The 13806-nt window shown below is 52.5% G+C and overlaps 1 protein-coding gene across 3 annotated transcripts in view; it reads right to left on the bottom strand.

Annotated features, from left to right (window-relative positions):
- The window catches only part of TBX5 (T-box transcription factor 5), a 45204-nt gene that overhangs the window by 27287 nt on the left and 4111 nt on the right, over nt 1-13806 (bottom strand). For all 3 annotated transcript variants that reach the window (XM_046638913.1, XM_046638914.1, XM_046638915.1), the window contains 5 exons: nt 13316-13500; nt 11575-11669; nt 9317-9436; nt 8380-8527; nt 4598-4750 (listed from right to left, as the gene is read on the bottom strand). In XM_046638913.1, coding sequence (XP_046494869.1) covers nt 4598-4750; nt 8380-8527; nt 9317-9436; nt 11575-11669; nt 13316-13462 — 663 coding nt within the window. In that variant the 5' untranslated portion in view covers nt 13463-13500. The remainder of the gene's footprint in view (nt 1-4597; nt 4751-8379; nt 8528-9316; nt 9437-11574; nt 11670-13315; nt 13501-13806) is intronic.

Consider the following 13806-nt stretch of genomic DNA (forward strand, 5'->3'; position numbering starts at 1 on the left):
CCTCCAGTCCCCCATCCCCAGCCTCAGTGACTGAAGCCAGCTCCCGAAAGAATGGATGACAATGAGGGTGTGGATGTGGCATCAGAGCTGAATTAATGCCTAGTCCCTGATGTCATTGCTCCACCAAGAGCTCAGGACAAAAAAATTATCCAAGAAAAAAGAAAAGGGTGGATTTTCGCATTTTATCAGCAAAAATCTTTTGCTCAAATCCGTATCTTGCACCTCAAACAGGTCTATTACTACCTAATTCTTTCCTTACCTCCGCAGCATCCAAAAATACGATTGCACAGGATAAGCACAATTTGCCACATATACACTGAAGTATGTTGATCTTACCTATGTCTGGCTCTGTCGAGCGAGCACAGATGCCTATAGGACATAAGAATTACCCTCAAGAAACAGTAACTTACATACTCAGCTGCAGGTGAAACCGTCCGTCTTGGTTCCTATATAGCTCCTCACATACTATAACCCTGTCTCTGACATTCTTTGGCTAATACGCTGCGTGTCAGCCAGCTCATTCCCAGACACACTAACTTATACACTTGTAGGTCTGAGTTCTACCAAAAGACTCTGCTGAAACTGACTTCCATTTCTCATACAAACGTACTCCCCCCAAAATCCGCATAAAACCGGATATCCGGGGGAGAGAGGGGGAAAAACAAATATAAATGCCAGCTCCAACCAGGGAGACAGAGGTTGTAAAAATTAATGAGAATAATTGTTGTGAATTCTTGCTTTTGAAAAAAAAAAAACCCTCACGAGGGCCAAAAATCTTAATTATGTCTCTCTATTAGGGGTTCATTTCCTGGTCCCAACCAGAAAGCTCGTACCTCATAAATACAGGCTCCTTACACAATGATTTAAGCAGGAGGAAAATGCCTTTTAATGGCAAAGTAAGTTAATATCGGAGGATAGACATGCTTGCATACACAGCCATTGTTGCAAGAGCAGGGAAATGAAATGCCCACACGACCTTTTTTTTTTTAACACCTAAGTATTTCTAGGATTGCTCTGGGAGCTGCTGACAAGCGCAGTGAAAACCTTACAAAAACGTGTTTCACAGAGTGAACGTCGCTGGGGAAGATTCAAGTTTTTAAATATCTTTTCCAAGCTGTCAACCATCTGGGGAAATAACTCTCAAATCCAGCTTGGGATCACATCTGGGCTGAGGAAATATGTCGTGTCATTAGGAGCCCCGTGGTATACGGGTGTGTGAGCGCAGCGTAAGAAGTGAACTCCACCGCAGCCCTGCCTCCACCTGGTACCTGCAGCCCAGGGGAGAAAGATCATTCTGGAGGCACTGAGCCCTTTTAACCAAAAATTGGTAGCTTGTATTTTCCCAAATGGACCTGGCAATTTAATACAGGCATTTGCTTTTCTTTCCCTGCCCATTTACCCAAAGCATAGGCTGGGCAAATAGTCCTTGAATTGATGCCATGATCAGCAAATGAATTAACCAAACCACAAAGACTAACATTTGTCATTGTTTTTCAACCACAGTAATAAGAACCTATTTAAAATCTCAGTCTTTCAGGTTCTGAAACAGTCAGGGCAGGCCAAGAGTTTTCCAGAGCCTGCGTTTTGGATGCAGATGCTCAGTTAATATCAGTCAAGTAGCCAATCAATGGAATCAGGTAACACTCTGCACATCCCCTGTGCCGGGCTCTGCACTGCACGCTGGCTGAGGATGATCTCATTTAATTCTCATCATGATAACAACAGCTCATTCTCTTAGCACCCCATTTTGCAGATGGGAAAAACTGAGTGAAGCCACTTGCCTGAGTCAAATGGAGTTGAACCCGGGCAGTCTGCCTCCAGACTCTCTGCATCACCCTACGTGACGGTGGCTAAGAGCCCAGGTGGCTTTGACCCGTGAAGTCAGGAATCTCAACATCTGCTCTAGGTGGGACAATAAAGTCACAAGACAAAGTCCACAAATCACACCAGCCTCGTGCGCCTAGGTAAATCACACATTGTATATCCACGCGGGGCACCATCTGCAGGGGCCCTAGACTTCCCTGGAAGGGAGTCCTGCTTGGGATTCACTCCTCACAAAGAAAAGAGGTGCCTCTGCGAGTGTACGACTAAAACAGGGAGAAAACCTAACATGGGAGAGAGGGACCAAAACTCGTCTCCTAGGAAATCCCTCTTCTGGGTGGCAGGTTGGCTAAAAAGACCTTTACGTACAACTCGGCTGGACTCCCTGGATGAACCGATAAAGAAAAAAGCAATTCCTGGGTATGAACCCTTGGCGTGGTCACCAGATACGCACAGATCCAAATGCGTATTTGGAGATGCACATTTTTAGACACACAGGCATTCAGACACACAATCTCCTAGATTGTGCTCAAAACGCACGTGTACACATCCCACTGGGCAGACACCCCTTTGTGCACATAGATCGCTAACTATATTCATCGGGGAAGACATCTTTTAAAAAATTTAAGAAATCTGGGGGGTGTTGGGTACTTTCACGTGTGGTTGTGGTGACAGTTTCGTGGGTATATACAAAAGTCAAACTTATCAAATCGTATTCTTCAAATATTGCAGTTTATGGTCTGACAATTATGCCTTAATAAAGCAAGAGAGAGAGAATGTGTGCTCCCCCAGACCTGCCCACCCCTGATGAACCCTAAGACCATAACTACACGGAGCTTAGGAATTCTCCCCAAAGGACGGAGCACCCGCATCCTTCTTCAGCAGGTCACCTTCAGGTGTCTACCACTTCTTGCCCTTTCTGGATGAACCTGGGCTTTCATGGCAAAAAGAAAAAGAAAAAGATCCAACATAGTTTTGGACCCTCTTCCAGGTCTGGAAGCTGCTAGGCATATATATATGGGGAACTGGGCATCCTTGGTGCTATTTTTTCCAATTTTTTTTTCCCTGTGACTGTCACCACAAAGATAAACACAGGTTTACAGCAGCCATAGAGCAAACAGGTTTCTAGCAGCCAGACTCAAATTAGCCTGAAATAGTTTTGCAACTTTCAGGGCATTTGACTTTAATGTTTCTTCTCTTATTGGTTCAACGAGTGGGGGGAACTCAGAAAAATCCTTCTGCCCCTTTATAAAGCAATGGCATTCTGCGAGGAGTGAATTTTCTCCTAGAGGGACGATCTCTCAAGACCTGGGTTCCCAGATAGGCCTTGTGGCCTACAAGGGACCATCCATCACAGCTTGGCCTGGTCACTGACAATCTGAATTTGGAGATTACTCACAGCCCTGGCTTCACGGGGTGGATTATCTGACACCCAGCCTGGACAGGAATGACCTTCACGGGGCGACTAGAGGCTTTAGGGTGCTAAACCCATCTCTCACCCCCCCCCCCAGGCCTCTCCTGCCTGGCCCCACAGCCCCTATACTCCCCCCACACCCTTATCTTGCAGGTGGGGATGGGAGCTGGGGAGGGGGAGGGGCGTCACCATCCCCACGTAGATCTCTGTCAGTCGTCCACGTGACCCGCCCCCACCGATCCCATATGGATCCCCCCTACTTTCCCCTACACAGCCTTCTAACCCCAAAGCACTGCTTAATTTTCCTAACAGTCTACAACCCCACAGTGGCCATGGCCCCTCCCCAGCCCCTATATCTTGCCTTTCCAGACTCCAGATATTTTCATAACAAGGTTTAGGACTCATTAAATCCTGCACCTCACGCCCCCCAATAAAATGAATCCACGTGCACTCAAGTTTCTAAAGAACCAAAGAGAACGATGACAGATCAAAACAAGCCTTTTCTCCTGAGGAAAAATAGACAATACTGCCCAAACTCGGGGTTATGGGGGCTCTGTTCCAGTATCACCGCCAAGCTTTGAAATGCCCTAATCAGAGCCTGGATGTTGAACAGCGGGGGGCCTAATGTCGATGCAAGTGACCTGCACCATTCCGCTTCTACTCGGCGCTCGCTGCGGCTGTGATCTCCTGAACGACGATGCATGGCCACATGCACGCTTTCCCTCACCAAGCTGTGGTCTTGCAGGATCTTATCCAAGACCTGGGAGGGGTGCTCTAGGCTGCCGGTGGCACAGGTTGCTCGGTTTTTGTTTCTGTTTTAACACACGCTTTGCTTTAGTATGTGGCCTGGGGTCATTAATTGCTGAAACAATCACCCAAGGTTTCGGGCAACTCTGCCACCTGCCCAGATTTACGTTGAAATGCATCCAAGGGGCAGAGGAAGGGAGAAGGAGTCTGACCCCCACAGAAAAGGTGTCCCCAGGAAGGGTGGCAGCGGGTCTCCCGCCAAGAGCAAGGAGCCGTGCAATAAAGCGATCTTCTTCCCAGGCATCATTTCATGAATGCAGTGGGATGCTTTCTCATTGCACTTGCGCATGTGGTCATGTGTGGTTTGCCAAGCTCGTTTCTGACGGGTGTACCTGTGTGTGTCAGACAGTTGTGCCAGGCCCCTGAATTTAGTACAAACAGCTGCAATCCGGAGCCCGCAGATCTGCCCCTGCTCCCAGCCCCCTGGGGCAGAAGTTGGTGCCTGCTTCCTGGAGGAATGAAGCTGCCAGTAAGGTAAGGTTTCGGAGGAGACCCCTGCAGACTCATGCAAACGAGCTGGTGGCCCCGGCACCAGCTCCTGGGCATCCAGCTTACCTTGTGGTTCTGGTAGGAAGTCACCGCGATAAACGCTGTCTCAGGAAAGACGTGGGTACAGAACGCAGTATTTTTTGAGCCAAATCCATTATTTTCGTCTGCTTTCACGATGTGTAATCTGGGCTGGTATTTGTGCATGGAATTTAGAATAATCTAAAAATAATAAAGAAAATGAGATTGTAAGAAAAATCAAAACCGCTTTGTTTCCAGATAAAACCCCACACCCCACCCCCCAAATTAGCCTCTTTATATAGGCTCTCGAAAAATAGTCCAATTTTTTTCTCCGGTTTTGAAAGAGGACCAGTGATTTCATTAAAAAGAAACATTTCAAACATGACAATTTGCAACAGAAAAAGCCAGGGTAATATTCCAAGAATCACCCAAAGCACACACGGCAGTAAATCAGAATTCTTAATAAAGTTTGCTTAATAAATTAACTCTCTGCGTAGGAAACTTCCCGTCCCCAAAGAGAGCAAAGCAAGTCTGGAGCAAGGAACTGGCGCCCCCAGGAAGCCTGGGCGACAGTTTTGGAATGAAAGAGGGGAAGAAACAAACAAACAAACAAACAAATATACAAATATTCCCCCATCCCCAAAATAACAAACTCTAAAAGATGCAAAGGAAAAGACCGAGAGTTTGCAGAACTGGAATAAAACTCGTGGGCTTGGACCTTTGTTTGGAGAATGTGCAAAGCTGAGTCAATGAAAAAAGGAAAATGGGGGGACTCTAAGGATGGTGAGATGGGGAGGAAGCACCCCCACTCCCCCATCCTACCAGGGCCCGGCTCCTCTCGAGCTTCCCTTCCTCCAATTTCATCAACATTTCAGGCTCCACAACTGGAATTATCTCCAGACTTGGCCCCAGACAGAACTGCTGCATTTGCTTTTCTGGAAATATTCTCTTTCTCCTTCCTATCTTCTCCACGTTTGGGGTGGTCCCAGGACAAGTGGGGTCTTAACGGCTGTCGCTGTACTGTGTTTCCAACCACCACAGTCAATATTACGAGGCGGGCCTCCAGGGCCGCCGGCCCTTCCTAGAAGATGAGCATCCTTACTAATAAAATTGGGTTTGTCGTTCTGACGACGCCTGGGTTTCGACGCTCCCGGGAGGCCGCTCCCGCTAATATTTACCAAAACGTCCTGATAGAGACCCACCGAATGGGCGAATCGCCGCGTTTAATGGGCTGAAAATCTGGCCTGCTTTTTCCCCAGGACCGCAAACCGGAGCGGCGGTGGTTGTCTCGGTGGTTTTGATTATTTGCATTGATGACCCTGGGGCAGGGTTCTTGGGCCAACCCGAGAGACCGGCCTGGAGGAGGGGGAGGGGAGCGCGGCCCGGCCGGGGGAGGGGCGAGAAGCTCGGGGCCCCGCGGCTCCCCGACCCCGGCCGCGCGGCTCTAATCTCCGGCTGCCGTGGCCCGGCCGCCTCCCTGGCCGATAGCGACGCCGGCCGGGGCGGCGTGGCGACAGAGAGACGCAGCAGGGCCCCGCGGGCCGCCGCAGCCCCCAGCCGGCGCGGCCATCGTCCCGGCTTAGCCAAATTGCTTTGACGGCCGGGGACAGTGTGGAGACATCAGCGCGAGGGCGATCTAATGGTTCCTAATTTCATTAGGGCGGCTCTGGACTCCAAGTCCGGAGTTTGGGGCGGGAATGCATGGCGGCCGGGGAGTCTGGAGCAGCGCAGGGCTCCGCTCCCTCTTCCGCGGCTTCGGAAGGACTTGAGACCCGCAGGGGTGCCCGGAATTTGGTGGCGGGGCTGTGCGCCTTCCCCAGGCCTGCACCCTGGCGCGACCCCAAGAGCACACCCAGAGCCGCAGAGGGAAAGCTAGGAGCCGAAATGGGGCCGGGGCACAGTCCTGCTTCCCGGCACCTAGGTTCCACGGAGGCCCCCACCAAAGGGTCCCAGCCTCCAAAAGGGTGCCAGCCAGCCAGGAGATGCACTCGGGACCTTTACAAAGTGGTCCCATCTCTCCCCAGCGCTTAACCTACAGCATCAGTTCAGTACCGGCAGGTACACACCACCCGCCGCCGGCCAGCCAGTGCCCAGGCAAGCCCGAGGTCACTTCAGTGCTGGGGTGCACCAGCAAGCCGGAGGCTGTAGGCAGAACACCCAGGTTTAAAGGGAAAGGAGGCCCCGGATCTCGCCTAGAAAGGCCCTTCTGCAGCTTCTCCTCCCTGCCAAAAGCGCAGAAAGGGAACGGGCCATCCTTCTCTCTTCCCTGCTGGCCAGCAGTTCCATCTCATACCAACCACGGGTAGACAGCGGCATGAAGCGCATCAGTGGGGGCCCCGTGGTCCCCTTCCCACCACAGACCTTGTGGGTTCAGTGCTTCAGCCCTAAGGCCCCACAGGAGCGGATTTCTCATTTGGGCCTTCACAACTGTCCTTCTTCCAGCTCAAATCCATTTCCGCCTGGTCCCCTCCTGTCCCCAAATTGGGGACTATGTGTTTGTCGATTCTCTCTCAAGAGACAAAACGGCAGGATGGGGACCACTTTCGAATTCGAGAGACCTAGTCTCAAATCCCTCTTCCCAATACAAGCTGTATGACCTTGGGCAAGCCCCGCCCCTCCCCTGGACGCCCATGTCCAAAGGCGGTGTGGGGGTACTCCAACCTCCTCTCTAGGCTGGAGGGTCAAATGCCCGAAGACCAGTGAGCCCACTTGTCCGGTGGAATCATCACGCAGGATTCTAAACACTGAATTCAGAGACTGTGTTCTGTCCTGTTGATTAATTACTTCCAACGAAGAGATTTAGGAACATTTTTTCAAAAATCAGTGTTTTGTTCTTCATTTGTTTTCCTTTGAGGAAGAGAGAGTGATGCCCTCTGGAGAATCTGCTAAAAGCTACACATTCTAGTGGAGGGTGGAGGGCTGCACACGCTCAATATCCTGCGTGCAGTTTTGGGGGTTCACCAGGACCCCCTCTCCAGGTTTACGACCCTGGTCTACGTTTGCCTGCTCTGGGCATCGTGCTGGGAGGGGAAAGTTGGAAGTTGGGAAAAACATAAACCTGAGAGTATCGAGCTGACAGGGGGAAGGGGTACAGAATTTGCCTCTGGGGGTGTTGGTTTCCCCATCTGTAAAGGAGGGGCAGTTGGCTTGGGGGGTCGCAGGATTTGGAAGCGGGTAGGGAAGGTATATATGGCTCCCACGTGGTCCAGCCTCTGTGCAGTCTGGGCTGAGTAACCCCAAGGCTAGAGGGACCATGTTTTCTGCAGGACTGAAACACAGCCCCCACCCCTAATCACAGACGGGGCTGAGGCGCAGACCCGGTTCACCGGCCCGGTGCCCAGGCCCAGAACTAGCGGCTTGAGCCGCCCCATCCCAGCAAAGGCAGAGGGTTGTGTGCTGGTGGCAGGGATGCAGGGTGAGTCCCTGGCCAGGAGAATGGGGCCCGATCTCCAGCCACCCCAGAAAGACAGACCCAGAGTGTGTGGATGGTGGACCACAGGGAGGAGTACAGAGAGGCACCCATGTGAGTGGGAGAGAGGTGGCGACAGAGAGGAAGAAGAGGACACAGAAAACTGAATTAGAAAGGGAGAGAAATAAGAGAAAACGAAAGAGAGATGAGAAGGGGGAGAAAAGAGAAGAGAAAAGAAGGCCGGATCAAGAGGTAGAAAGAGAAACAGACCAGGGGAGGGAATTTTGAGCCAAGAAAGGAGATGCGTGGGCTCGAGGAGCCAAGAAGAGAAACCACGCGAGCAGAAGGGAGAAGAGAGAGGGCAAGTAAGAGAGAGGAGGTGTGGACCGAGGACCACGGGCGGGCTGCACAAGGTACTCACATGCCCAAACGGGTCCAGGTGGTTGTTGGTGAGCTTGAGTTTCTGGAAGGAAACGAGCTGCCGCATCCAATGCGCCCCGGTGGCGGGTGAGTCCGGGTGCACGTAGAGGCGACCCGGCATGGCGGGCTCCGCTTTGCCCGTCACAGACCTACACGGAGGAGAGGCAAGACCCGCCCAGAGTTAGTGCGCATGGTGCCCGCCAGTTGTTGGTCGCATGAGGGCTGCTGAATACGAGAATGATCTAGAAATGGCCTGACTCTCAGGTCTCACTTGGGCATCTGCAATTCCAGGTGCCCAGAAGCCTGGGGCCGGTTTCCAGGCGAGCCTCCGCCGGCTCTTTCTTCTTCCACCTCATTCCTCCCCGAGCCTTGAGAGCCTCTCCCTGCCCACAAACAACTGGCAGGTTCTAGAAGCCTGAACGTGCAAAAAAACCCCAGAAAACTCCTTCAAGTCTCTCAAAGGGCGCTACCTCTTCGAGCCTCTGAGCTCTTGGCAGCCACGGGAGCAATCTTCCCAAGGAATGGGCCTCTCTCTCTTGCCTGTTTAACTCAAATACCACGGGCCGATTTTGCAATTTCATAAAAAGGCATGTTCAAAGCAGGTAACTCATAAAAAATAACCGTAAATGGTTTTATGCCCCCAGAAATACCTCCAGCGCTTGGTAACAATACTCTTTTTAAAAATCCACAACCTACGGGTCCGGCAATAGATATAGACTCTTTACTTTTTCTGAGCCTCGGTTTTCTCGCTATAAAATGGGGGCTAATGGGCTGCTCTTTCTCCCTCTCAGGGTGGTCAGGAGGATGCCGCGCAAGAGACAGTGAAAGCCCCTAGCGCACAGTAGGAGCTCAAAAAACGTTTAGCGGGTCAGCAGGGGGAGGGAACTTTGGTTTCCACTTGCCTCCCTGTCCCCCTCACTTGCCTTTCCAGTGCCTACCATTTATTATCTGCGAACTTGTATCTGTGGTCATCGGCAGGAACAATGTCCATGAGGAGGATGTACTTCGTTTTGGGATTAAGGCCGGTCACCTTTACTTTGTAACTGGGAAACATCCGCCTAAGAGACACCGGGAGGAAAGAGGAAGAGAGAGGGAGAGAGGAAGAGGGGGAGAGAATTAATGCCAATATTCTGAAGGGCGCATCCACAAATTTTAACGAAAGTGAACCCTTGAGAAACATGTAAGAGAAAAGTAGCCCACCACTCTGCTCTTGCCAAGATCCATCCCCGGGTTGCCCTTAAAGTTATGGAGGGAAGAAAGGCAAAGAGATGAGAAAGGAGGCTGGTGACTCCACACATCTAGGAGGAAAACAGAAACCAGGAGGAGAGGACTTCTAGAGAACTAGTTTTGAAGAAGGCCTGAGAGGGACACCCATGTCAACTCCTGCTAAGCGCTCTTTTCAGAGCCAGACACCTACTTTTTTATTTGGAGGCAGGAGGAAGCTTACTAAGTCAAAAGGTGGCCTCCTCTTCCGCCCAGCCAGGTGCTTTGGCCCACCTGCGCAGCGGGGCCGTGTCACGTGGACACCAAGGTGTGTGCGCCCTAGGGACGCACCTGCCGTGGGTGCCCACAAACCTCCGGTCCTGGCTTCAGTCCTCCGCCCCCAGAATACAACTCGGTTGGTGACCTCTGACATGAGTCTCCAGCAGGAATGTATTCCTAAGTGTCCCACCGCTTCTCTAAGGCGCCTGGCACGCTTCCTTGAAGAGTCTAAACTCTTTGGCCCTAGGCAAAGAAATTCAAAACCCATGCGGATTTGGTTTCAGAAAGAGCGGGGCCTGAGAGAGGATCGGGGCGTTGGAACGCCGGTGCCGCGGAGCTGCGTGCGCCGTGCCCTTCCCGCCTTGGGAGGAGCGCGCCCCGGGAAGGGAGCGTTCTCAAGGCTGGCCTGGGCGACAGGACAAGTTGCTGGATCCTGGCTCGCTCGGGGATGACGGGCAGGGGTGAGTGGAGGCCTCTCCCTTCCAGTCTTGGAACCCAGGCCTCGCGGTGTTTATCTGACCGGCCGCGCGCGCGCGCCCCCGGAGGCGGAGGCGCGGAGGCTTCGCAGGCCTTTTATAGTTAAATCCTCTGGGCTCCGGCTGGGGGGGAAAGGAGGCCCCGGCCGGCCGCGTCTTTCCTTCCTCGGCAGAATGGGAAGAAGACCTTAGTTCTTTGCTATAAACAGAACGCGCCTCCTAGTTCACTCAGGCCGAGCGGGGGAGCAGACATTGTTTAATTTCAAATAATAATAAATGTCACTGTTGTCAGTTTATTGCGGGAGGCTTCGGCTGGAGAACCGGGGGCGTCTGCCCAGGAGGCTCCACCCTCCCCCTTCACACACTCAGTGGCTTGGGCCTACCGGCCACTCCGGCTTCCCTCGCCTCCTCTGGGCTCAGTGGGGCTTTCTGACCTTCCCGGCCAGTCCGGCACCGGTAGGGATGTGGGGAGGACGTCCCCAGGCCTGGGTGCGCGCGCGCACACAGACACACTGAGATACGGAGTGGCGCGACCCTCCCACCCCTTCCCCCAGAAGTCTAGCATTTCCAGCTAAAACTCTGCGAGCTTTTAAGAGGAACTGCGGGGTGAGTGTCTTGGCGAAACTGCCGTGTTTATCGGTGTCTGTATACAAAGCCTGGCCGAGCCCCCATTCAGTTTCAAAGGCTTCGCCTGCTTTCTATAAACAATGAAGGAAGTAGCGAATACATTCAGCGAGTCAGCGTTTGGCAATCGGGTGGGACTCTGGAAGCACTCCAAGGTCAGGCAGGGTGAGAAGGAGGCTAGGGGCGAGGAATCAAGTCTGAGACCGGTGGCATCCCCGTGTCCTCTCTGCACCTCTCTTTTCCCGCTGGCTCTCCCTCTTGAACCCTCTTTCTCTCATTACTAGTCTATCCCAATAGCACAATCTCAAGTTCTTGATTCTTCTTGATACCAGGTGGGCGAAAGGCTCAGTTGGAAGAAATGCCCTGTTTCCAGACTTGAATCTTGCAGGTATTTCCCCCACCCTGATGGAGATCCCTGGAGGAGTTCTCTGTGCCTTCTGAACCAGAATCGGCTCAAACAAAATGCATTCATTCTCTCTCTTCTCTGGCGCTCTGCTCTCCCTTCTCTGTCTCCTCACCTTTCTCCCCTTCTTCTCTCTCGTCTCCCAAGTCACTTTTTCTTCTAGGTCTTTCCCACGATTTCCCTAGGCCCCTCTCAGAGGTGACCGGCTCACCTTCCAGCTTTGGTTATGATCATTTCCGTGCCCACTTCGTGGAATTTCAGCCACAGCTCTCTTTCATGGAGAAACACCTTGATGCCTTCCATGCCCTACAGGAAGGAGAGAAAAGTCACACAGACTAGCCCAGCACGGGCAGTGGGCCTTCCCTCCCCAAACTCCTCCCAAGCACCGACACTTCTCCTCTTTCCCTCCCGAGCCTGTGTGCTCAGAGGCTGGAAGCTGGCCCCAGCCCACTGCAGAGCGCCCTGGGCTCTGGAATTCCTATGTAGGCTCCATCCAGGAGAAGTTTGATCCCCACAGCGCAGTACTGTCTCCTCCTAATGCCACCAACGCAAGGCTAGAGAAAAATCCCCAACTATCAGGATGCTCCAGAAAGTCTGTGGGAAGGATGGAGCAGAGCAAAAAATTGGACCACTCTTAGTCCGCATTAGCCAAAATTCAGCTAAAGAAAAAAATAATAATCTCGAAAAACACACTCAGGATAGTCTTACGTCGACACCCAGATGTCCACACGCAAACATACAGACGGGCAAATTCTGTATATACGTCTGTTTAATGTCACCATGGCGGTGCAAACATCGACAGAGGTGAAATTTAAAATTTTAAATGCCTGTATACTCTAAGAGGCTCCCACAGTCCAAAACGAAAATTAATTCTCAAATGTCTATATCAATAAGCTTTCTAGGCTCCCCTCACATGCAGTTTCGTTCACTTCAAGCTGTTTTGATTATGGGCACAGCTGAAGCCATTTAACATTTCCACTTTTGACTAAAAGTTATTTTACAAAACCGATGCAAAAAAATTATATACAAAGTCTTCTCTTTGCAATAATCCATAACCGTCTAATAAGTGGATTTGCTTTCCTCTAAAAGAAAAAAAATCTAGGTTTCCAAAACTGTGTGCCCACTGCTCTCTGCTTCTCTACAAATATACACACGTTTTCCTGACACGTGAAGGGCAAAGAAAAAGGCGATGAAACAGCCAGGACGAGCAGCGAAATCGCAAAGAGTTTTAGCTATGTAGATGTCTCTCTTTTGCTCAAGTCACCCCGCGTCAAGCCATCTGACACCCTATTCAAAAGCATCTAAGTCTACAAGGGCAGCCTTGAGGGCCCAGAGAGCCAGGGTGTAGGGGGCAGGGCGCGAGGCGAGGCTTCGCCCTCTGTCCCGGCCCAGCTTCCAGCCAGGCGAGCCCGCGGCTCCGTGCGCCCTCCCGGCACAGCCCTGTGCGCTCCCCGCCGCCGGCCAGGGCGCGCCAGCCCGCCAGGCCCCGACCCAAGACAAATGGTGTGGCGCGTGGGTCTCGGCGGCGGCGCGGAGGAGGCGGGCGGAGGCGAAGGCTAAGGAAGATCTAAAGAGGGGTCAAGCCATCGCTCAAGCGGACCTGAAGCGGCCGCTGACCCGGCCCTTAATGAGGCGCTCAGGGCCTAGTCCACACCTAGCGCAGCAGGCAAGGAGTGATCTGGGCCATTGTTAGCCGGCCCCAAATAGCCAGAAAATTAGGGCTTCTCTAGCAACTTAAATGTATTTCAAAAGTCCTCTGGCCATAAAGATAATCGTCACAATAAAGTGGATTGGAATATACTGGTACTGAGGGCGGCAGGGCAGAGAAAGGTGAAATGGAGTGGGGATGAGAAGGAAAGGGGCCAATTGGGAGCAATGGACTCCCCGCCTCCCTCCTCCCCCGCAAGACCGGCTCTGGTGGCCACAGAAGGTCCCCAGGCGCGAGGTCTTACCTGCTGGGTGAAGGCGGCCTGCGGGGACGACGGGGACTTGCTGGGGGCACCCAGCGCGCTCTCGGGTTTTGAGTCGCAGGGTAGGTCCTTTGCGTCAGGTTCCAGGGGTGTGTGCGCCAGGCCAAAGCCCTCGTCTGCGTCGGCCATGGTGTGCCGGTGGCCCTGTGCCCGCGCGGGGTCCTGCTCTGAGGACGGGAAGCAGAGAGAGAGAGAGAGAGGGGCAGAGAGAGAAGAGAGAAGGTTGGAATTGCAGCTCTACTGACAGAAAAGAGCAGTTGGGCCCCCAGCGGCCAGCTACCGGCACCTCCGTTCCCAGCTGAAGGAGGCTGCAGAAAGTCCTGTTATTATCATCATTACTATTACTTTATGACCACGCACAGGCTCTTGCGAAAGACCCCGGTCAGATCCCGAACGGGCGAGCTCCGCATCTCCCCTGCGCAGGCTCCCCGCGATAAGCGAGCTGCCCGTCAAATTTGTCTGGACTTCTGGAA

Source organism: Equus quagga, chromosome 15 (assembly GCF_021613505.1).
Source record: "Equus quagga isolate Etosha38 chromosome 15, UCLA_HA_Equagga_1.0, whole genome shotgun sequence".
Taxonomy (NCBI): domain Eukaryota; kingdom Metazoa; phylum Chordata; class Mammalia; order Perissodactyla; family Equidae; genus Equus; species Equus quagga.